The 26,114-nt window shown below is 38.2% G+C and overlaps 2 protein-coding genes across 6 annotated transcripts in view; one reads left to right on the top strand and one right to left on the bottom strand.

Moving 5' to 3' along the window:
* Positions 1-26,114, top strand: part of b2m (beta-2-microglobulin) — a 198,797-nt gene that overhangs the window by 100,102 nt on the left and 72,581 nt on the right. The gene's annotated exons all lie outside the window — the stretch shown is intronic.
* The window catches only part of lmo3 (LIM domain only 3), a 51,696-nt gene that overhangs the window by 1,620 nt on the left and 23,962 nt on the right, over positions 1-26,114 (bottom strand). For all 5 annotated transcript variants that reach the window (XM_065285041.2, XM_065285040.2, XM_065285039.2 and 2 more), the window contains exon 3: positions 13,132-13,257. In XM_065285041.2, coding sequence (XP_065141113.1) covers positions 13,132-13,257 — 126 coding nt within the window. The remainder of the gene's footprint in view (positions 1-13,131; positions 13,258-26,114) is intronic.

The raw sequence follows: 26,114 nt of genomic DNA, 5'->3' as shown, positions 1-26,114 counted from the left end.
AACACTTAACAGTTTTAATGGAGTTTAAAATTTCAGTTTCAAAGGACTCTAAATGATCCCAAACGAGGCATAAGGGTCTTATCTAGTGAAACGATTGTCATTTTTAAGAAAAATAAAAAATATGCATTTTTAAACCACAACTGCTCAGTCCTGTGGCGAGCAAGCGCGACCTCACGTAATTGCGTAATGAAGTCGAAAGGTCACGTGTATGAAACGCAGATTTGCGGACCATTTTAAACAACAAACTGACATAAAGACATTAATTAGTATCATAATTAGTATACAACATCGTTGGAACGGTCCTCTTTCTCCACACTTGTAAACACTGGGGCATAGTTTAACATACGTCATCCGTGACCTCTTGATGTGATGATGTATTACTTGAAGTCTCGCTGGCACTGGTTACATGACCGGAGATAGACGAGAAGTTGTGGTTTAAAAGTGCAATTTTTTATTTTGCCAAAAATGACTATCGTTTCGCTAGATAAGACCCTTATACCTCGTGTGGGATCGTTTAGAGTCCTTTGAAACTGCAATTTGAAACTGCATTAAAACTGTTAAGTGTTGGGGTCCATTGAAGTCCATTAAAATGAGAAAAATCCTGGAATGTTTTCTCTAAAAAAACATAATTTCTTCTCGACTGAACAAAGAAAGACATCAACAGTTTGGATGACATGGTGGTGAGTAACTTATCTTAACTTTTATCTTAAAGAAAATGGACTAATCCTTTAAAACAACACAGTCTCAAGATATAACCCAGTAATGTCTTTTTTCTAAGGCATGTTTATTGAGGATGCTTAAACATCTTAATTTAACTAAGGCCTAGTCCTGGCTTTAGCTAAGCCTTGTCTGTGAAACCAGGCCTATAAACTTTTTAACATCATGTTTAAATGTCCTGGAAAATAAGGAAATTATAAAAAAGCAAGTTTGAGCAATTTTGCGTTTAAAAGACGTCTAATAGGCGTCCTAACACAGCCCAGACGTCTAGGCTAAAATTTGGGCTCTTGGTAAAAATTTAATAGATGTCTAACCACAGCCCAAGAATAAATGAAAATAAATAAATATATAAATAAAACTAAATATCTTGTAATCACTGTGCACTTTGCTTACATAATGGTATCTCATACCCTGTTAAAATTCCTTGTTGCACTTAAGTTTAATTACTTAATATATACGTCATTTCAAATTTTTTGACTACTTAGAAGTTGCTATAACTTATAAACATAAAGTTTTAGTTTATTATTTAAGTAGTAACTGAAGCACATTCAACTTATTTTTTTTAAATCTATACCACCTCCTGACTAGTCAAGAAAGTTAAAAAGCTTGTTAATTTAAGTTGTTTAAAATGTTTGAAATAAACATTTTTTTTTTGTAAAATTTAAGTGCAACAAGAATTTTTTTGACATGTAAAAATGACATGTAACAAATTCAAGTTTATTTTGGCTCAATTTGGCACTCATAGCTGGAATATATCAGGTCTATATTTAACCAAGATGGAGAAATGATGGCTATTGCTCGTTGGAAAAATCTTAATAAAAATATTTATTATTGTTATTATTATCTTTATTATTATTATTATTAATCATAATTTATTACATCATAATTATTATTTAAATTTTTCAATATATATAATACCTTCTGTCCCTATTTTGACAAAAATTTTAATAAAATTTTGTCCAACAACTTTTGTCTTAGTTTACCGGTACTTTGTTACAGAATGTGTTTGAGATTAAATGCAAAAAAAAAAAAACTACAATAATAACTTTTTAAAGAACAACAGGGAACAACAAGACCAATTTAAATATCACATTTAAAAAGGTTTTTATAACTAGAGATTTCTAATGGAGATGTTATGTTTTTTTTTATTATGTTAAAATTAAATTGTGTAATAAGTAATAATTTAATCAAAGTTTAATTGGGACACACAAATTCCTAGCTATACACTTAGCCCAGGCAAGCCAAAGCAGTCGGACATTTGTGACCCTGAAATTTGAAATTTATACATCATTTGAAAGCTGTAAAATAAGCTTCCATTGATGTATGGTTTGTTAGAATATGACAATATTTGACAAAGATACAACTATTTAAAAATCTGGAATATGAGGGTGCAAAAAATCCTTTAAAGTTGTCCAAATAAAGTCTTTATACAGTATTACTAATGATAAATATTTTTATGTATTTACGGTAGGAAATAATTTTTACCTAATATCCTAGTTTTGCTATAATCTATTATGTTTTAATAATTAATTATTAATAATTACGCAAATCTATTATTTTGACCCATACAATGTATTTTTGTCTATTGCTACAAGTATACTTATTCGACTTCTGTCTTCTGTACCAGGGTCACATTTCTTCTTAAAATGTTAGTCTGTTATTTACACCACATAACTGTCAAACACAAAAGATAATTTTGAAATGCTGTAATGCTTTCGACATGAAAACTTTTGTAAAAATATAAAAAGTGTGTACTTCCTAAAATTCCACAGGTCCTAAGTGCCCACAATTAAAGAAATGCCACGGAGGGGTACGGGCAAGGTACTCAAAAGGGATCATTACTAACAAATGTGGTATAGACTTCCCCACAGACGGATAAAGACATGCTACTGTAATTCACGACGAAAAGTATCCCACCCCCTCAATATTACTGTGCGTCTAGAGGACTTATCCTTCAGACACGCGGTTTGGATAGAGTATCTCTAGAGTCTATCGCAAAGGTACGCGGCATCTTCTCCACCTGCAGTGGTTTCATAAATAAACCCCACAGATTCCTCTGCTTCAGCGCTGCCCAACGGGCCCCTGTCTCACTTGACCTTTTGGAAAGAAGATTAAGTTTGAGAAAGAAAAACGGGGGAGCGAGAAAGCTCTGTGTGTTTAGTCGTCCTGAGGGTTGCTTATCTTGCTCGCAGCGAGAGTTCGACAAGGTCGGTGCGCCAACGAGTGCTCGTGTTTACTGGCGTGGCTGACCAGCGTTCCCAACCCAAACCTCCCTTCCCGGTTTCAAGTGTAGAGGATTAAGGAGAGAAAATAGCCCATTGAGCTGCCTAGATAGGCGGTATCCTAAGTGCACTTTATTTAATACGATCTGGCGTATGCTAATGACACAATACTCTTATTAGTGTAATTTTCTATAAAAGTATTTAAAATGAATTAGTTGATGCCACCTCTGCCATTGCTGGAGGCTGTATTGGGAATGCAATATTTCTACAATCCTCTTACGTCATGAACTTTCACCAATTACTAACTCTTAAACGTGTTACTCCAGACCGTTTTAACGCGTAGGAGACGGAAAGATCGGATAACCATTATCCGTTCCGTCATTCTCGAATATAATGAGCGAGTGCGAAAATTGTAAATACTTTCCAAGAGAAAACTTTCTATTTGTTATACACAACATGCCAATGTCAAGCAGGAATGCGCAGCCATTAGTTTGGACCTCGTATCAACAAGTAATATCCATTAATCGCGCTTGTTGACACGGTGATTAACACAAAGCAGAGGTGTGCTTAATGTTACGGTGTCATTCACTCCAATAAAAACGTCCTGTTTAAATGACACATTCTTGCCAGGAATCCATTAGTGTCTGTCTTCTTTGACATCCCGGCCTCTCCACCTCCTCTTCTGAGCACTCGTTCTTTCTTTTTTCCGTCTCTCTCGCTTTCTCGGCTAATAGGATCTTTCTGTTTATTTACAGCCTGTGTTTTCGGTCGCCTCTTACCCTCGTCGCTGCGCCAAATTGTTTCTGCTTGGTGAAATGTCAACAGCGTTTGTGACATCTGCGTGCCAATTATGACGAGGATATTGCAGTCAGCCCATCAGAGACGTCGGTAATAAATGCCCTCGCGTCGCCCTTCGCGCGCAGTCATTAGAGATCGCCACATGTTCGGCGCACCTACATTACCCTTAGCTTGATGCGTTCCCCTTTGGCCTCTCTTTTAATCTTTCCTCCCCCAGATGAGTTCAACTTTCGATTGCTTTAATTGCTTTTTCCATCAAGTGGAGGAAGAAAACATAAACTTGTCTGATGTGGTGTTTACTCAGGTGTGACCGTAAATTTCGACCCTTTGCTAGTCTCGAACTTGCCTCTTAGACTACACTGTAAAAATTCCCTGTTGCACTTAATCTAAGTTTAATCAACTTTAATTTACAATTAAAGGAGTCGATTTAAATAAAAATAAAGTTGAAATAACTTTAAGCTAATTCAACTTTATTTTGTATAATTTATAGCAACTCCTCATTAGTCAAGAAAGTTGTAAATTCAAGTTGAATAAACTTAAAAATGTAAGTGCAACAAGGAATTTTTTACAGTGTACTTGTATTGTTATCAAATCAACATATATTTTTATGTTACTTTAACTAAAAACTATTTCTTGATTTTATAACTTTTTTTAAAGTCAAAACTTAAAATACAATCTGTAGTTTTATATAACAATTTAAAGTGCACCTATTTCATTGCTAAAAAACAACAACGTTATGTTGTGTATTTGGTATAATGCAATGTCTTCGCGTGGTTTATGGTTAAAAACCACATTATTTTCAAGATACCGTACATTTTTTGTAGCTACAGATTTCAATCTCTTCCTGAAACGCATGGATTTTGTACAAAACTCATTGATTTGAAAAGCACTGTGTCCCTGATTGGCCAGCTAATTTGTACGTTGTGATTGGCCTGAATACATCTGACGTCAGCCAGAAATATGACGCTCCTTACCAAGTTTGAAAGATTCGGAAGTTGGAGGAATTATAATGTCGGTCTTTACTAAATCACCAATCCAAGGAAGTAAACTGAAATGAGATTTACGTTGGAGATGATAACTCGCGTCATCGTTTACTTTTTGCATATCGTTAACGTACTAATACACATTTAGACACCAAAGGAAATGTAAAATCGTGAATCAGACGATAGGTGCTCTTTAAAAATTTTTAAAGAGTGCAATTTTTGCTGAAAGTATGAAATGAGAAAGCCTGTTTTATTTACAGAAACTGATGAATTATGCATTAACATGATTAAATACCTCTGAGCAAATATAAATGTCCTTACTAATACACACTGGTTTGGGAGTGATGGATGACACGCAATACCCAGCATGCACATGTACAATGTCTTAAAACATAGATTTACATAATACGGCGGATGGCAACCATTGCTACAGTATGATCGGTCACGTTTTCGAGGCGGGACTTAGTGAAGGGTCAATGAACAATTTCGTTATGTTCTCTCAGGCTCTGTTTTATTTCTTTCTGTCGTTCACCACCTTTAATACATCTCTCGTTCTCTCTCTTTTCCTCAGGTGTGACAGTAATGATGAATGCGTCTATCGAGACCCGTCTTGTTAAAGAAAAGATGGCTTCCAAGGCAGTGGACTTAATGATGTATGGCTTCGTCAGCTATTTGCCTCTGAGGTCTGTGTTAACTAGAGTAGTAACATTCCTCTTCTGTGAAATAACATGCAGGAAAGAGAAAGACTGAGAAGAAAGAGAGAGAATGAATGAAAATACTGAAAGAAACCTTGGATGATGTGAACGAGATGTTATAGTACAGAACAGAATTGATGTCAGTTCGAAAACAGACTGCAGATATAGTATAAGAGAGAGGTAAGAAATTGTAATGCTTGGCTATAAGAACGGAAGTCCCGCCTGTTACGTAAAAGAGCCAATCATTATGGCGATCAGTGTTTGCATTTCAAAGTGGCAAATTGAACAAAAGAGTCTATTGATTCTGGCCGAAACTGTGATTCCTAAGTACGCAGGACCCAATTTGGCCCATGCTTTTTAGACATCCTGACAAGGACGGTGCCCCATCCCTGTGACCTCTCTGACCTGTCACCCGGGCTCTGGCCTTCTTCGAATCTCCCGGGGAGCCTCTGAGCAGCATAGCCCAGGCTCATCACCAGAAATTGGGACTGAGGACTGAGCAGACGACAGGCTCATCGATTATCTGTCCCTACATGGCTGATCTGTGGCTAACAGCCGGCTAAAGTCTGAAAACAACACGGCGCACACGTGCAGTCCCACAGATTTCTGTTAGGTAGGCTAAGAATATACCTCCAGCCAGGTGAGCAGATTCATATCCAGATCATTAGTAGGGATGGGTATTGTTTGGGTTTTTTTCGATACCGGTGCTAAATCGATACTTTTAAAACGGTTCCGGTGCCTAAACGGTGCCTAAAGCGGTACTTTGAAAAAAAGAGTCATAGAAAGATGGTAGATGAAAGTACAGCATAAAACACTATGAAAATTCTTCTCTGTTTGTCATTTGTTTATTAATGATTTGCCTAAAGCACCATCATCTTTTAAGACCTGCATTCTTGATTTCTTTTTTATGAAATTTTTGATTTGTGAATTAAATAAAATCTTCTCAACACTCCACTTTGAGCTCAGAAAAATGTTCTATGATTGGTTGTTAATAATCTGTTCAATGATTGGTTAAAGCCTACGCGGCTGCCGCTCTCAAAAAAATAAAGGGCGAGTTCTAATCGAAAGTGATCCTCCCTATATGTCCTATTCCCTTCGAAGATCAGATCTCTTGAACTCTAGAGAAAGTTGCGCAATTGTGTCTCATAGTGTGGCTAATTAAACACACTTGGCAAATAGAGCAATAAAATACAGCGTCTTTTTCTCTTTATTTGGATCGACTGTTCATGCGAAATCCTATTCGTGAAGTTCCCTTCAATGGCGCAAAACGGCATTTGAATTCACCCAAAATATTTTCTTATCGGCTTGTGAAACCATTCACGTTTTGACGCTTTCTGCTTGTCTCCGATGAACTTGACACTCGTGACTGCCGCGGCCCATCTCAGGCCAATATTAGCCGAAGTACTAATAAAAACATTAGTGAGGTAATACGTTTTAGCAAATTCTCTGAAGGAATGTTACCATATAAAATATTTAATAGAAGAACAATGTCGCACACCTGTTAGTTCCGGTTAGGTGCGTTGGATGAAGAGACAATGAAGTCCACCAAACATTTATAAAAAAGGGAATATCCCGCACACTATTAACTTGCAAAATTATGCTTTTTGCAAGTTAATAGTGTGTGGGATATTCCCTATTTTTATAAACCATATAAAATATAAAATAAGCTGCCGTCAGATCAATTGCGGCATTCACGCGCTCCTCTGAGGATCTCATTTTCCAAATTGCTCTTTTAAGTCAGAATATAAAAATAACCTGGACATATATTCTTACAAAATTTGTTCGATTTGTATTATTAGGGATGTGCAGATGAGGATTTTTTCACATTTTAAACTTATTAAACACAGCGCATATTTTTGAAAATATATTTGGCAAAGAAGTTTAAAAGTTGGCTATTTAATCTTTAACATTAGATTATTTAATATTTCCATTTATTAATAAAATTAATTTTTTAAATGTTTGTTCATTATTACTCTTAACGAAAAACTCAACTCCAATAAAATAGTAGCTCCAATGACAAACTTGCTTATATTGCTTTTTTATTAATAAAACGAATTCGACGGATGGTATCTGCGTTAAAACACAAATAAATGAAAGATTTAATTGACATAATTTTCATTACTACGAATGCTTATTTGTTCATTATTATTTTTTTATTAAAACAGAACAATAAAAATGTAAAATGACTCGCTTAACGTTTAACAAAAACGAATAGACGGTAAACATTTTATCCGCCCTATAACATAAATAAATCTAAGATCCTTAGATTTTTCAAAACAAATGATTGGTTTCCGTTTTTTTATCAATATAAAACTACAATAATGTAAAATATGAACAAACTCACTTAAGTTAAGCAAAGAAATCAAACTTGAATCCTCTGTATTATCAAATCTTTCCGACTTTCACATTCACGTGAATTTTGTAAGTGAGGAAATTATTTACACCATATGAGTGCAGTATAATTTAACTAGTGAATGTGCTGTGCTTGTGTGATTATGCTTTTTGCGCTACAGAGAGCAAAATACTTCAGTCAATCGTTCATGCATTAAGAGGCACCGAAATGAGGCACCGAAATCTGTGTTCTGATTCGGTCCGGTAGGTACCGCCCATATAGGCTTCGGTGCCATAATGGCACCGCATTTCGGTACCCAACCCTAATCATTAGTTATCACTACTAGATTAGGTCTGGGTGCAATGCATGATGGGATACTCTACAGATGACAGTATGACTGATGATAAGGTGTCATAAGAGTCCAAACTGTAAAATACTGTTCAGTGTTTGGTCAGCAATGGGAATATAACATGAAATTACATTTGCGGATCCGTGCCGAAGTCAGCAGCTCTAGAGCGTATCTGGCTCAAAGTCGTCTGCTGTCTAGAAGTCGTCAAGTCGTATATGGGAGGGGTTGGTGACATCATAGCATATACAAAGGACGCAGACAAACAAAATTCAGACAGCAGACGACTCTGGGCCAGATCCGTGCCGAAATCAGCAACTCCAGAGCAGATCTGGCCGGATCCGTGCTGAAGTCAGCGGCACCAGAGCGGATCTGGACAAAGTCATCTGCTGTCTAGAAGTCATCAAGTCGAATATGAAATGTATCGGTGACTTCATAGCATATACGAAAGACGTACACAAACAAAATCCAGACAGCAGACGACTCTGGGCCGGATCCGTGCCAAAGTCAGCAGCTCGAGAGCGTTTCTGGCACAAAGTCGTCTGTTGACTAGAATTCGTGAAGTCGAGATATAAGAGGGCCTGGTGACATCATAGGATGTACGAAGGACGCACACAAACAAAACCCAGACAGGAGATGACTCTGGGCCAGATCCATGCTGAAGTCAGCAGCTTCAGAGCGGATCCGGACCAAAGTTGTCTGCTGTCAAGAAGTCGTCAAGTTAAATATGAGATGGCTTGGTGACATCATAGCATATACAAAGGACGTACACAGAACAAAACCCAGACAGCAGACGATTCTGGACTGGATCCGTGCCGAAGTAAACCGCTCCAGAGCGAAACTGGCCTGAAGTCGTCTGCTGTCTAGAAGTCATCAAGTTGAGATATGAAAGGGGTTAGTGACATCATAGCATATACGAAGGACGCACACAAACAAAATCCAGACAGCAGACGACTCTGGGACAGATCCGTGCCGAAATCAGCAGCTCCAGAGCAGATCTGGCCTGATCCGTGCTAAAGTCAGCGGCTCCAGAGCGGATCTGGACAAAGTCCTCTGCTGTCTAAAAGTCGTCAAGTCGAATATGAAAGGGATCGGTGACTTCATAGCATATACGAAGGACGCACACAAACAAAACCCAGACAGCAGACGACTCTGGGCAAGATCCGTGCCGAAATCAGCAGCTCCATAGCGGATCTGGCCGGATCCGTGCTGAAGTCAGTGGCTTCAGAGCGGATCTGGACGAAGTCATTTGCTGTCTAGAAGTCGTCAAGTCGAATATGAGAGGGATTGGTGACATCATAGCATATACGAAGAACACACACCAACAAAACCCAGACAGGAGATGACTCTGGGCCGGATCCATGCCGAAATCAGCAGCTCCAGAGCGTTTCTAGCACAAAGTCATCTGCTGTCTAGAATTCATGAATTCGAGATATAAGAGGGCTTGGTGACATCATAGCATATACGAAGGACACAAACAAAACCAAGACAGCAGACGACTATGGGCCGGATCGGTGCCAAAGTCAGCAGCTCCAAAGTGGAACTGGTCTGAAGTCGTCTGCTGTCTAGAAGTCATCAAGTCGAGATATGAGAGGGCTAGGTGACATCATAGCATGTACGGAGGATGCACACAAAAAAAAACAGACAGCAGTTGACTCTGGTCTGGATCCGGTCAGCAGCTCCAGAGCGGATCCGGCTCAAAGTTTATTTGAAATGAATCTAATGATGGCCAGTATTTAAGATATTTTTAATAATGTTTTTGTGTGGACTGCTCTGACTAATGAAACCTCTTTGCTACATGTGTGAGGAAAGGAGGGGTGGCCCTGCCGTATTAAAACCTTGATTGTAATAATTTAAGCATCAAACACCAATGTCGGGCCATTTTTGACCCTCATGGGGGAGAATAATTATACTGAGTGACCCGAGTGACCCCATAGCCTGTTCCAAGCATCAAAATGCCTATTCCACGTCACTGATGTCGAGCGGAGCGGTTTGTAAGATGGATTAGATGGCTCTTTTAAAGGCCACGGCCTCTTTAATAATGTTTGAGGAAGGGAAATGAGAAGAGTGAGTGCAGGGGTGGGATGTATATAAAAGCAGACAGAAGAGGAACAAATGAGAAAAGCCATTCTTAAAACGTTCAAAGTAACAGAATGACCCTCATTTAAATAGCCTATGGAAATGGAGAACGTGCACAGGTTGCATACAGGTGGTGTTAGAAGAAGTGCAAAATAAGTTGTTGATATTTTAGCACGCCATCTGTTAACTGCTACTATATTTTCGGCAAATGCGTAAATCTCAAAACCGTATGATGAGATTTGGAGCATCAAAGTTTGATTTCATTCATTAATTTCAATCTTTGACATAATCAAGATATCAAGGTTATATTTCACAGAATAAAAAAAGTAACTCTTTGGCTGGGTGTTCACAAATTATTGATACATTTGTCGATGCTCTGAAGTGCACTAACATACAGATATCCTCAAAGTTAACAGACAGGGGCTGAAAGGAATAAAACTATAAATTTACTCCCGATTCAATCAGTGACACTTTTATTCAGTCGCTAAGTGCAAAGCACGTTCAATAAATAAATACATGCATGTATGAAACCTAATTTGGTCCGACTCGCTATTCAAAACAACGATTGACATTATTGTGTCTCTTTCAAATATCTATTTTATCAAAAGCATTCTGCTGTTTGTGTTGATGTTTATTAAAAAGCATCACCGGACGAGTCTGGGCTCGGGTAATGCGCGGAGCTGTCACGATGACGGACGCGTCATGAAAAGCCCGGCCGTTCCTCTTTTCTTTCATTCGAGTCCATCAGAATTCGCTTGGCTTTCTCAGAAGACACTGACGGCGCAACAAAGTGCCTGAGACGTGTCGGATGGCGTGTGTCTGTGGAGATAATGTCTCTTCAGCTTGTTGACGAATGAATTTGCTGGTGGTCAAATGGAGGCGATTTGCATATCAGGCAGTTGATACGCTGCTCTCTTGGGTAACGCACACATAGTGAAGATCTGATGCCGAAAACGGTTTCTCATCCTGATAAATTCAATCGAGGTTGTAAAACACTTGGATTTTGTCTGAGATAGTCGTCTGCGATCTGATGTGAGAGCCAACCAGGTGCGGTGCGGTGCAGCGTTTTATTATTATACGAGTTAAAGGTGGCAGCGATCGAGAACTAAAATAGGACTGTGAGGGAGCGCCAAAAAGGTTAGAAAGATATTACGAATATTAAAAAAATCTTTTACATACAGTGCTGTGCAAAAGTCTTAGTCGCCGACGTCAAAGTGATGCAAACTAAGTGTTCTTCCGCCATACAATATAGTTCTCGTTTTTATCTGCTTAAAAAATCGGCAAGTTTTGTGTTGTGCCACCATACTTACTCATGTAACTACTCATGTAAGAGTCTTTAAATAGGGAAAACATGTAGGTGTTTGGTGGCTTCTAAATTCATTGCTATTTGGATCCTAAGGAATGAATGGGGCTAAGCTAAGTGCTAATACATTCGCAACGCTCTGTACAAAGATTAAGTGCATGCATTGAAAAAAGATAGGCATGTATTAATTTGTCTAAATGGAGGTAAGAACATAGCAAAATATTAAAAACAGTGGAGTGTCCCTTTAAGGTTTTGTGGTCCAGGGTTACGTATTAAGTGCAGCTGATGTCTCCAAATACATTATGTGACCACTTTGCTCAGCTTTGTTGCATCGCATAAGTTTTCAAATCAATGTAAAACCTTCCACCAAAACATCCAAAAGTGTCTTTCAACTGACAGGAAATTCACGCACCGGTCATACAGGCAATTAGCATCAGCGCCATGCTATAAATCTTGTGCTGAATTGTGATGGGCGAATGAAACATGCAGTAAGGCTTCGTTGCGCGTGCGAAGCAAACTGACGCCGATTTTATTAAACAGTTGATCGGCTGGCCTAATGCGAAAAGAAAGATTTGCCTGGGTCTAAATGGGCTTTAATGCCGGCCAAGCGCTAGACCTGTCTGTGGTTGTGCTGATGAAGATTAGCTGACTTCTTAGATTAGGTGAACGTGGTTCGTGCAGTCAAGTGAAGTGGCAAGACAATAACCTGGTGTTAATTGAGCGTAACCGGATCCCACAATCTGTCCCTATCGTGTTGCACCTATGCGTGCAGTATATGAAACGGGTATCTGATGAACGGCCTGTGCATATGGTACGTTTTTCTTTATTTAGCCTCGCTTTACCATTTTCGCAGATTTTAAGACAAATGGCCTCTATTTCTTATTGTGAATGAGGACAAACAACACAATTTGTTCAATGTGATGAAGCAAACACATTATGCGATGAGAAAACTGCTGGGCATACAATATTTAAAGTAGTGCATTGCAATTTGTGCATAGCAAACTGCAGCAATGACAAATTTGTTTAGCGTTCCGAAGTCTGATTTGATATAAAAGTACATTTGTATTTGCAAAGCAATTATCGATACAGCTGTCGACTACAATTCACTTCATATCCTTTATTGCAAAACAAGAAAAATATGTAAAAGCGTTTCTTTTTTTGTTGTAAGCGATGGATGCCAAACACCTTTGGCAAGAACGTGCTGAGCGTACAACACAAAAGGTTGCTGGTTCGTATCCCAGTGTGCCGATTTATATACTGAAGATTTATCCCCTATCACTTTTGTGTCCTTGAGCAATGTACTTTTTGCTCCAGAGGGACTGTACTGTAGGCCGATGTAATTTCAGATGCTTTGGATAAGGAAATGCCTGCCAAAAACAACTGGACGTGAAATCCCAAGGTCATTTTTCAAACCAAATGAGGGGCATTTTTATGAACTTGAGAGTTCCCGGGATTCCCTATCAGAATTGTGCACTTCAGTGAGACGCAATGTGGGGCTTAAGAGGTTACGTCACTGCAATATATTTACTGTAAGATGCTTTGGATTGGAAGGGGTTCGATAACCAGTAATGGTCCATAATGCGACACATCTGCATGTGGATTTGCTTCAAATATTCCAAATTAGGAATTTAAGGGGTTTGGTACAGTATGGCTTACCTCTGGTTACACAGCTGGCATGCAAAGCAATCCAGATGATAAACGTTCTCCTTGGCTCTCATGACCATCTCGAATGCTGGGATAAGTTTACTGCAGGCTGCACAGTTTCCTGTCACACCGAACAACCTGGCAAAGAGTTTAAAACAAGATTTAGAACCAAAATCTGAAAATTCATTTGAATGGTGATATCAAATACAACGTCATGACTTATATCGGGGGGGGGGGGCTTCATAACACAGTGGGTCCACCCCGGAGTCTGGGTGGCATCTGTCTATTGTTTCTTATAGCATTTATGATATTTCAGGAACATGGCTGGGCAAGGTAAGATAATAAATATTTTTGAAGGTGCAAAAAAGTTTCAGTCTGTGTTCTCACTGCCGGTTAGTCAGTCATATACATGTGATATTGTATTTTGAACACCTAAAGATGATATATCCTGCAAGATCACATACTGTATGTTACCAAGGTAACATCATCTACTGTAGCTGGGTACCCTTACAGAGGAACTACAAATTTTTCACGTGATCATGTCACCACATGTGGACAATATGTTAACTCATTTTTTTTCACAAAAGTTTCACAAAATGCAAAATATATAAACATAAAAATATATTGAATGAAAGAACATTTCATCCTATCTGCTTATAAACTCTTAAATATGGATATTTTTCTTAATTTTTTTAACAAAAAGCTGAAATAATTGTATTTTTGTGAAGGAAATTTGTTGGAGATCAGAATGTATGGATAAGTCCATACATACCCTTTTCATCTCCGTACGTGTCGCAGCTCTGTCTGACGCACCCACCGCTAACCTAGCTTAGCACAAAGACTGGAAGTAAATGGCTCCAGCTAGCATACTGCTTCCAATAAGTGACAAAATAGCGCCTATATTCTAAGAAGGCGAAGCAATGCTACTTGGGCGGAGTTACGGCATGCACGGAGATGAAAAAAGGGATGTATGGACTTCTCTAACTCTGTTGGATAAGCTAAAGTGCCAAAATTGTATATTTGTGAAGGAAATTTGTTGGAGATCAGATTCAGAACGATTATCAGAACATACACAGAGTGTAAAATTAATAAATAATGTTTTTGCTTCAGTTTTTTTTTTATAAATTGGCCATCTAGTGGATAGTCACAGTATTACAGATAACCATAAAAACTAATCAGTAACACGTTTTTTTTTCATGCAAATGTTTTCTCTTAATTGACAAAATAACTCGTCAATGGCGGGGAAAGAGTTAATACTTATTTTACAAGTGATCTCTTGGGGTTTCACACAAAATGTTCCAATGAAATTCATTTGGCTTTTCTGGCTAATAAATAATTATCCATAAAGGTTTGTTCATAAAATTATCTCTAAAAACATTATAAGCAGCATGCAATTGTTTATCCGCTGTTATAGAGCTTGCTAGAGACCAAAATTTATATCAGTCTGTAATTATGGGATGAATTGCAGTAGTCAATTGTCGGATGTCAGAGGATCATGTGAGATGTCACAATCACCTTTATTTAAACAGGGTTATAAACACATTTTATTTAAAAAAAAAAAAAAACAGGATTTTGAAAATATACTACATGTACTATAGGCGGTGACTTCACTGGCTGGAAGAAACTTGACAAATCTTGATTTTTGATAGTTTTCCGCTTATTCTGTGCATGTAAACGCACTCAATGTCAAAGTTATTTTATAAAGTAAGTTTTTTAATCAAGTTAACGCCCCTGAAGCAATGCAATCTACGCAAACTCCGCCCACAGGAATTGTATCCTTAAGCAGATGTATGTTCCTTTTAAAGAGTAATTATAACATGGCTTAGCCTAAATTACAAACAGGACTATGTAATGTGCTTCAGCAATACATGTCTAACATTAATAATGAAATGAAATGACTTTGCACAGACTTTAACTTAAAAAATTGAATGGTACAAACTTAGAAATGTCTAAAGTTATACGAGTCCTTTTAGATCAGCTAAAAGATGGAAGTAAAAAATCCTCTTCATCATTTAATCTGTGCCGAGGCCTTCTGGCTGTGCACTTTCTCTGAGACAAGATAACACACACGTGTCTATATTTAGTCGGCTCAAAGGAAAAGGCATAATTTCTTTAATTAATTCGCCAAACGATTTGTGAGACGTACTCAGTTTTTTTTACAGTATCATCATGTTACATAGAACGCTATAGGAAAAATCCTTTATTGTTTCAAGGTGTGTTGACAGTAGCCCTTAATTTTGTAGGTATTCATGAGGGCAAAATCTATCTGCTTCTCTCATTTTTTTTTATTTGCCTGTGGGAAACATAGTTTTTGAAGGTTAATAAACAACCCTGCATATCCCAGGCCCCGAGATCATTTATCAGATTGCGATCTCTTACAGAGTCGGAGAGTGGCATGCAGTTTTATCATTTTAACAACGACGGCTAAAAGTGCCCGAAGAAGTCCGCCTAATAGGTTATTTTGTTATATGATTTCGTTATCAGATATTTCTCTTTTCCCCTTACCCCCTTTACTGGGTCGCAGTGGAGTAACAGTCATGAATCCCTAATGAATGTGCTCGCTCTAATGTCCTGCAGAATAATAGGCTCGTCCCACAGGCGCCTCTTAGACTCTCTCGGCTAACAAGGATTTTGTGCAGGCGGGTCGGTCCACATTTTTACTTGTTATTTGTAGTAACACATTTTATGATTAAAAAACAAAGTATTTATTAGATTTTTATTAAATTTGCAATAATAGCACTACTAGGGCTAGGCATATTGAGTTTTGGTTATATATTGGCATTTTATCCCAGCGGGATACGGGATGAGACAATACCATCTACAGCGGGGAAAATAAGTATTTGACACATCATCATTTTTATCAGTAAGGAGATTTCTAAGTATGCTATTGACACAAAATTTTCACCAGATGTAGCCATCAAGCCAAATATTTAATTCATACAAAGAAATCAGAACATTTAAGTATACAAGTTGAGTCATAATAAATAAAGTGAAATGACGCTTATTCACCGTATCGCCCAGAGTTAGATAAGTCCATACATACCCTTTTCATCTCCGTACGTGTCGCAACTCTGTCTGACGCACCCATCGCTAACCTAGCTTAGCACAAAGACTGGAAGTAAATGGCTCCAGCTAGCATACTGCTTCCAATAAGTGACAAAATAGCGCCTAAATTCTAAGAAGGCGAAGCAATGCTACTTGGGTGGAGTTACGGCATGCATGGAGATGAAAAAAGGGATGTATGGACTTCTCTAACTCTGTTGGATAAGCTAAAGTGCCAAAAAGACGGCATGTTCCTTTAAAGGTACAAACATTAAAACAGCGCATTTTTGCTCCCACCTAAATAGTGGCATTTTGAATTATATTACATCTTGTATAAAGTGCAGACTTTTATGCGTTACTTTGCATTTACTTCCGCGTGTGACATTTATCTTTTACATGCGCACATGAACAAAACTGCTAGAAAGCCAGTTAAAGCGTTTACATGCAATGCAAAATTGGCGTAATGAGCAAAAAACTGCCTGTGCTGAACTACTAACTTTGCTTTTGCCGTTTATTGGCTTTCCCCCGATAAAAGAAAACCAATTTACGTGTTTACATGACCCAACACATTATCAGTTTATTAAGCATAATCGGCATGTATATCGTGTACACGTAAACACAGTATGCTAGTCTAATGGCAACATATGTAATGTGTTAATTATGCATCTATAATCTCAAAATTGTGTTCATTTGAATTCGCTTCGGCAAACAACAAAGGCACCTGCTGCTGCTGAAATAAGGGAACTGGGCCATAAACATCCAGTGCAATTCGCACAAAGCTCTTCCCTAGGTCTTTTTCCCAGCCCACCAGGAAACAGGGAGGGGCAGCAAGATGGATGAAGCTCTACCTGCCACTTGTCTTTCACCGGTCTGCCAGTTTGATGCTGCAGACGCTAATGGCTCTCAAGGGAGGCGGCAAATTAAGCGTGCTAGGCTTGTAATGAATTCGGAGGTACATGTTCTCTAAACGCAGCTTGGGAGAGAATAGTCTCACATAGCCAGACCTAGACTAAATGGACCACATTCTGACTGGGAAACTTAGCCAGGACGAGACCATCTGACCAATCACAATTCATATTATTTGTATTTGTGCCAGTTTCTGCCAGTGGGCTATTACACCGATAACTCAGGATATCTTTACAACTCAGCAAATTTGTTTGCTGTACTACTTAAAGTTGCATCAAGTCAGCCATCAGGTCATTGAGATTAAAGCTATAAAATATTGTGTACTAAAGTATTATGTGACTAGCAAGGCAAAAACCCAATAGGAAGACGACTACAGAAAAACCGGCATTCCCACGTAGGGCCTTTAGTGAACCACGTACTACGGTTTTCTCAGTTCAGTCGAGTTTATTGCTCCAGTCCGTGGTCAGTGGCCGTGCGATATTAGTAAAATACTACAGAGGAAATCGCACTCCCTTCGACATAAAGGCTGACAAAATAGCATGTATATTTTAACAGGCTGTGAAATTAAAATTCCTCGCAGCTCGGGTTCGCGAGTTAAAAGAGAATGCCAAATCACAGCACCTGATCGGACACAAAAGGTGCTGGAGGTGCACAACAGCTTTTCACAGTTGACTGGCACCTATTTGATGAGAGGAAAACAGACACCAATTAAATTATTCCACAAGGCTTTATCCTAGTGGTCGCTAGGCGAGGCCGAAGCGTGCGGCTTTGCTGTAATCATTAGACAGTTCCCCGATGGAAAATGCATTAGCGATGTCACCTCCATATTGTCATCGAGCTACGAAATCCTTGGAAATGACTCCCTATTAAACGAAGCCCATCTGGGATTCCAACATGCGAATAATTCCTATAAACCAACACTGTAAAAAATCCCAGCATTTTTGTCAAATCAACATATATTTTTATGTTACTTTAACTTATCAAAGGAAGTTAAACAATTTTAACTTGTTTTTATAACAGGGTTCCCACTCAAAGTCAAATGTCTCAGACTTTTCCCTGACTAAAATCCAGAATTTCCATGACCTTTGTCCAGGATGCCGTGCACTGAGAAAAATTATTCATTCAATTTACTCATTTTTTTTAAGATAAGTGGTTGCAATACATTTATTTAAACAAAAGTTTTTTATTTAATTTGTTGTTTTTGATTTTTGTTTTGTTTAAATGCAGGTTAAATAAATTTATTGCAACCACTTACCTTAAACAAATTGAGTAAATTGAATGAATCCCTTTTTTCACTGTGAGCCAGGATAATGTAGTGTACACTGTGAGTTTATAAAAATGTAGCTTAAATGCGTGAAATGAATAAAGAGTGCAAATAAACAGCTGTTTAAATTATAATCAGTTAACATCAGTTAAAGCAACAAACAAACAAACATCCCTAATATTCCATGACTTGGACAAAAAATATAAAATTCCCTGACTTTCAATGTCTGGAAAAGACCTTTCAAAATTCCATGATATTCCAGAAACTCCATGACCCGTGGGAACCCTGATTATACGTTATGTCAACTTATCACAGGTCAAAACTTAAAATAGTAGGTTGAATTGACTTGCAAAGGCAAGTTGTTTTAACTTCATTCTTCATTTTTCTTTACAGTGAAAAAAACAAAGACGTTATGATCCAAACTTGAAACCCATTACCCAAAACTATAAACAAACACCCACCGCACACCTTCTTATTATTTGTGGTACGTCTAAAGAAGAAAAATTAGACGTTTTGTCAATTGATATTGTTTTAATCCGTTTAACAAATTAAATTAAATTTAACAAAAGTTTAACCATGTCCATTTTGTACAAGTGGTGCTGTTTAAGTAGTGTAATGTTGCATTCACACCAGCTGCGGTAGAGGAGTCAAGCGTGAGTGATTTCAATGTTAAGTCAATTTGAAGACGTGTTGACCCGCGTCTGGAGGTCTCGCGGCGCGAATTAAGAGTTTAGCGATTCCGCCTCATTCGTGCGTCTAGTTCGCGCAAATGGCACGAATTGAGCGTTGTCGCGGGAAACGTTAAAAAATTTGAACTTTGGCGGAAAAACGCATTGCTTGCTCTAGTAGTGAAGGAAGTGAGCAGAGTCGCAGAAGCCCCTCCCATGAGGCGAATTTCCGCGTGAATGTCTCGATGACTGGAATTTCACGCGCGAATGAATAAAGTAAACTCAAAATATTCAAGCGGCAAACTAGACCCGGTAGACACGAATTTGATGCCTCAAACGCTGCTGGTGTGAACCCACAATTAGAAACACAGTAGTGAGAATTTTAGTACAGTATCCAGTGAGATTCATTCAATCAGTCAATGCGGTAACACTTTACAACATTTACAACATACACTAACCATACTTCTACGCCATTTATTAATCTTAGTTCGAGTTCATTTCAAGTAAAATTCAGCATTTACGAATACATTTTTAAAACAAAAGTTACTGCTTTGGCATTAACTTACATTAAAGGGGATGAAAATCAGACTTTTTTCATGTTTAAGTGCTGTAATTGGGTCCAAAGTTCTTGTATCAATCTGGAAAATGTGAAAAATATCAACCCAGTAACTTAGTTTTGGTAAACCATTCTCTGCAAGCATGTGAAAAAATAGCTCATTGAAATTTGGCTCCCCTTGTGATGTCAGAAGGGGATAGCACCACCCCTAATCTGCACTATCCAACTATGGCACTGCCATTTAGTGCATAGATCAGCTCATTTGCATTTAAAAGGACACACCGAAAAACTACACATTTTTGCTCACACCTACAAAGTGTAAATTTTGACATGATATAATAAATTATCTATATGGTATTTTGAGCTAAAACTTTACATACATACTCTGGGGATCCCAAAGATTTATTTGACATCTTAAGAAAGTCTTGTGAAATGTCTCCTTTAACAAAGATAAATGCATGCTATAAAACTTTTTTGCCCTTTGTTAGTTTATGTTAACAAATACAACCTTACTTTAAATTGTTATCAAAAGCACGCTCTCGGTTCTAAACCCTGTGTTGGACAGAAAAAATGTCAAAAAGCTGGAAAAAAAATCTCACACATTACTGTAGATTGCAAGAAATCAAGTATTGATTGAATTCACAAATTTATTGGATTGATAAAGTTTGCAGGGCCAAAGCATCGTTGTTTTCTTGCAAGCTACTGTATAGAGTTTTAAACTTAAAAGTATACGATTTTAAACAAAACAAAGCATCCTGTTTATTTGAAACGTCAGGCCTTTATTCTTTTTCTTCAATTGTTTAGGTACTCTCCAAATTCAAAGGGCAACAAATTAACCACTTTTTCTTTTTACACCGAAAAAATAATGATAACACCGTTACCTCCAGAGGCATTTAAAAATTCTGACACCATCTCTCTCCTCTTCTGTCTCTCTGCCACCCCCGCGACTTCAATCGCTCTGGCCGCAGCGTGCATTCATCAGCTGCCGAATTAGAATTTGTTTCCTCACAAACCATTGATCATCGGCCTATTACCAGGCAAATGACAGTTAATTACCCACTACATTAACCACCGGGACCCGGGGACCGGCTGCCTGTGCCATCAGTCACAGTGATGAATGTGGCAAGTTCAGTAATGCGCGGCCGTTCTCCCGGCCGCCTGCCATGCTGTGAGCAACCCCTGGATCTCACTTCTCGGCACCCAGGGAAAATCTATGGCAATCTGCATAATTACAGGCTCAGGGTTAATAACAGACAAATGATTTGTTGCGTCTTGAGCAGCAGGCTCTCTCTCTGCTAACATGCAGCGCTGTGTCTGCAGCTATAGCATCGTCGCAAACTTTTTAACATCAATGTTTAGCGTGCAAGAAGGGGGTGCGTTGAGCTGAGGAGCCATAAAATTATAGATAATAGTTTTTTTATTTAAAAATATTGATACTTTTAATATTGATCTTGCATTGAGAGGATAAAAGTATAAATATTTTGAAACTTATTGGGGAGAAACATCGTAAAGAGCAAGTTTTATAATTTTGTAACTGAGATTAAAGGCGGAGTGTACGGTTTTTGAGAAACGCTTTGGAAAATGGAGTCAGGCCGAGTACCAAAACACACTTGTAGCCAATCAGTAGTAAGGGGCGTGTCTACTAACTGACATCGTTGCCTGGGTTGCATATGTGTGGGGCGGGTCTTTCAAAAGAAGGTCCAGATTCGATTGGGGTAGAGGCGTGTTTGTTTAGGTGATTTTAAATGTCAACATTGGGTTTCAGAGATCATGCACCCTGTCTTTAATAGCATCAACGTTTGATTTTAATAATTGATTTTACTTTAATTTCAATCATTGCCTTACTAAAATTAAAGATATTAAGGTTATATTTAAACAGAATGTTCTTTACATTACATATGATGATTTTATGTATAGACGTTTCATCGGACACACATGCGGTGATGCGATACACTTCTGGTCCGAACTTTACTTCCAGTTTCAGTTTTTTTTAATGGTCTGACTATTTGAACTCTTGAACAAATACCTTGTCGAAAATAACAAATGTCCTGGGTAATCTATGTGTTGTTTATTTTGATTGTTATAAAATAAACTATGTTTAAAGTACTTTGTTGTAATTTATTCTCAGCGGAGTTTACCGGAAGTTACGTTTGGACCACGAAAGCCGCTTGTTTATGTTGTTACTGCTGAAACCATATAAAACAGTAAATGGCCGCTTTGAATGGTCAAGGACTGCCCAAGAGGCCATATGACTGACACTTAAAGCAACCAATCTGGTTTTGGTTTTGAACCAATCTTCAAATTTGATGAAGTATACGTCACCGATTTCTTCTACGATCAAACGTCTTTATGTTGTTTCTACGTGGACCGTTAAAGATGGCGACATATTTCTCCAGTAAATCCTGTGTAAGTCAACCAATCAGAAAACGTCTTTGAATCTTCTAAGTGTTTCCAGATAAGTTTTCTGCATCCGAAGTTGGGTCAGTGGTCTGATCTGAGACTGAGACTAAATTTAATCTAATCTTATCTGAAAGTTATTATTATTTTTGGTCAATATTTCGGAGTATACTAGCTTATAGACCAGTGGTTCTCAAACTGGGGGCCGCAGGATTGTGCCAGGGGTGGCACAAAGGGATGCATCGTACACAAGGGGGCCACACGACGAAAAAGTTTTAAAAACACTGTCATAGACAACTCAAACTTTTGTTTTGGAAAAAAAGCAGAAGAATGACCTGATAATCTACATCTTAGATTATATTTAACAACTTTTCAATGTTAAATGGGTCAATGACGTGACGTTAATTATTTTGTGTCTGTATGGTTCAATTTAATGTAAAAGGATTAAAATTTCAAAATAAATTTGCAGATTACTTGCATACATTCTCTTTTTTGAGGACCAAGTCTGAAATTTTCATGTTTTATTTCATTTTGAAAGAATATTTGGGGGATAATTGCAAAAATGTCAATGTGATGTAACCAGTCTGTGTCAATTGGTGTAACTAGTATTTTAAATTAAAATATACATATATTCATAAAAAATGTGGAATAAAATATAATCATTTAGTTTAGTGTAATATGATTTTTTTTATATCATTCGTCAAAGATTATTTAGAAAAAAGAGCTGTTTTCAGCATATGTCAGGACGAATATTACAAAAACACATTAAAGTTTACATTTAGAAATAACTAATAAAATGATATTTAATTTATTTTCATGATTACGCTTACATGCCATCAAGGTGGATAAAATATTTAATATTTCTCATACTATTGCGCAATTGCCGGTTACACCATTTGACATATTCAGGTCCATTCAGTCTTAACTTTCATAAAAATGGTGCAAATGTAATTTTTTTTATTGCATAAAATTAACATAAATACACTATGTGCATTGAAATAAACCTGATGCATGCTTTTAAAACAAGTTTTTTAAACAGAGTTTAGAATTTCTCATCTTACCAAACCTTTTTTGTCACTGACCCAAATATCTATACCCACTTTATACCCCAAAACTTCCTATTATATGGAGTGGTCAGTATCGCTATATATAACATTGACCCGAATAGCACATGGTATCGGATTTAAAAGAAAATAAGTCACCGATTCCTATATAAAACTAGAAAGGGGGTTGATGGGGTTAGCAGATGCGATCAGTCGTGTCCTTTCTTCAATCTAGCGCGTCCACGTGTGATTTTCGAAGATTAACCAACTCTTGGGGCAAAATTATTTCAATTACGGCGGGCGTGACCTGGGAATTGTCTGTGGGATAAGATTTTCCTCCTTGAGTGCCCTGCCTTGCCTGGCTGCTGGCTCAATCAGTTCTAATCTGCACCTGGACTCTGATATCCTAATGATGAATTATGGGCCTCTCAGCTTTCCACTGCAGGCCAGATACAACAACTCTCCGCTGACCTGTCAGCTTGCTTAGGCTGAAGCAGAGCCCCGCCATAATTAGCCAAATAGACCACGTGTGCGTGTTTAAAACTCGTGAGGGTCACTGAACATCGTTGACATCTCTGCTGAGGTTTCGGTGAGGGGCGATTTTACAATGCATGCCAATGCAGAAGCCATTGTGGAAAGTACAAGTGTCTGACATCTTTCTGTCTCAGCGGGGTAATTACTGTAAACATCACTTTGAGACCGCAGTACTGACTCAAAAAACTGCTATTATGAGAGGCGACTTTAAAAAACAATGGCGGTCAAATATTTTCATGCATCTGCGTGTTCGATAAACAGCCGAGATGAAAGGTGCGGCAGCTCTTTCTCTGAACTCTTTCAAGTGAAAACCACAGCGAAACAAAAATAATTATGCCCTCGCCACACACTGCCATCCAAAAGCTTTGGAGGGCTTTTTAGCAAGAAAACCTGGCAGTGGTGAGCGGGGAATGTGAGGGTATTTCGAAGAGGGGTGTAATGAAAGTTTTCAACCCCCGCAGGGCCCAGATGTGCACTCTGATAGGCTCTTCTCTGTGCCAACCCACCTGCAGTCGCAAGCTGGGCACCAGGGTGTGCCACGCTAGCCCTGCAATTATCTGCACCAAACATGCGTGGTCCCACGAGTCATTGCTCTTCACAGCTAATTAAGCTAATCTCAACTGGAGGGGACCATCCAAAAACATAATGTGTCCAGGCGAATGATCTCAGAACCGTTTAGTCGAAATGAGAATGCCTGCATTGTGAGCTTTAGGTTCCTGGATGAAAACAAAATGGCGGTGATGGTGACTGCAACTTGCTTATAGCGTTACTGAGAAAACCTGCAAAGCCATCAAGATGGCACATTATTCGAAAGGTCTGACTTCATATAAATCCTGTACGTGACCTCTAGGTGATGCTACGAAACATGGAAATGTTTCGTAGCATCACCTAGCACCGAATGTCTTTTTGTAAGAAGAGCAAAATAAGCTCCTATTCATCATCTACTTGAAAGATTCTGTCTTGTCGAAGAACAGGCACCCTTTGCTTTTAAGGAGTCTAAAGAGCTGTCGAATGCAAGCTTTTGATGTCCGTCCTTTAATTTGCCAAATGACTTCTATTCCACCGACCACAGGAGAGCGAGAGATCGAAAACAATGCCGTCCTACCCATGACCCTTCAGTCGCATCCCTGACCTCCCTTCAATGCCATTTAGCACAGAAGAAAAACAACAGATTAAGCGTTTGCACCTCATCCTTGAATCTGATCGATGTTTATTACAAGTGCCCATTTTGACCGCTCTACGATTTCAGATTACATGTGAAAAGCCCAATTTAATTACAGGAAGTCAAGAACACGCATATTTGCAAGAATGGAGCGTTATTGGCCACGTAATTGCTAGATATGTGAAGTGAATTGTATTGAAGAGAGGTTAATGGTGGCAAAGCTTTTTTCCAAGCACAACATGGCAATTACAGGACGCCTTCAGTGCTTTTAACATCTCCACGCCATTTCATTTAACACAATATAGAGGCGGAAGGGGAGGGGGGATTTCTTTGTTCAAGCGCTTTATCTATTAATTTATTTTCTGAGTACGTAAGACTTAATTCAGGAACAGATGGTTTTGTTCATATTAAGAAGGCTTCCTGTTGGAGACAGGTAAAATCTTGGGCCACATTGAACTCAAAATCATTAGTTTGATAGGGGTCTAAACTACAGATACGTGGGGAAAAAAGTAGTTACTTGCAATACTTTTAAAGAAATATTTACATAAATATTTACATTTTGGACATTTTTGCTTATAAGAATATCAATGCATATTACATGCGCATTGTTGGGTCAAATACAAACATTTTCTGGGTTAAAGCGATACTCCAGCCAAATTACCTCATGGTTTACTCACCCCTAAGCAATCCAAGATACATATGTCCATCATTTTTCAAACGAGCACATTTAGAGTTATTTTAGTAGATGTCCTTGCTCTTTCAAGCTTTGGCATGGTAGAAAAAGAGGATCAGGAAACAACTTTTGACTTTAAAGTAATCCACACGCCTCCAAGATATTTATAAAGGTCTTCTTCAATGCGATTTTGTATTAAAAATATTCAAACTGTATAAACTTTATTAAGTTTAAAATATGGATATTTTATTTAGAAAATTGCATCGCATTGATTATCTGCAGAAACCTTTATTAACCCATTTGGAGCTGTGTGGATTACTACCGAGCCCCTAAAGTGACATTGGAGTAAAAAAAACAAAAGTTTAGTTTCATGTGCTCACGTGAAACTTCATATGCTCACGCGAATGTACAGAATTAAAAAAAAGTTTAGATTCGCGTGCGCACCTGAAACTATCGCATGCGCACCTGAAACTATCGCGCGCGCACGTGAAACTAAACAAAATTATTTCACATGCGTGCGCGATAGTTTCACATTATCTCGTTTAGTTTCGCGTGCGCACGTGAAACTATCGCAAGCGCACGTGAAACTTTAGCACGCACGTGAAACTGTGGCATGCGCACGCGGAAGTTTCAGGTGCTCATGCAATAGTTTCATGTGCGCACGCGAAACGAAACTTTTTTTTTTAAAACTCTGCACATGAAGGTTTCACGTGAGCACATGAAAGTTTCATGTGAGTATGTGAAAGTTTC

The sequence above is a fragment of the Paramisgurnus dabryanus genome, chromosome 1 (assembly GCF_030506205.2).
Source record: "Paramisgurnus dabryanus chromosome 1, PD_genome_1.1, whole genome shotgun sequence".
Classification (NCBI taxonomy): domain Eukaryota; kingdom Metazoa; phylum Chordata; class Actinopteri; order Cypriniformes; family Cobitidae; genus Paramisgurnus; species Paramisgurnus dabryanus.
Note: the sequence above shows the minus strand (reverse complement) of the source record. Positions and strands in the feature narration are given on the sequence as shown.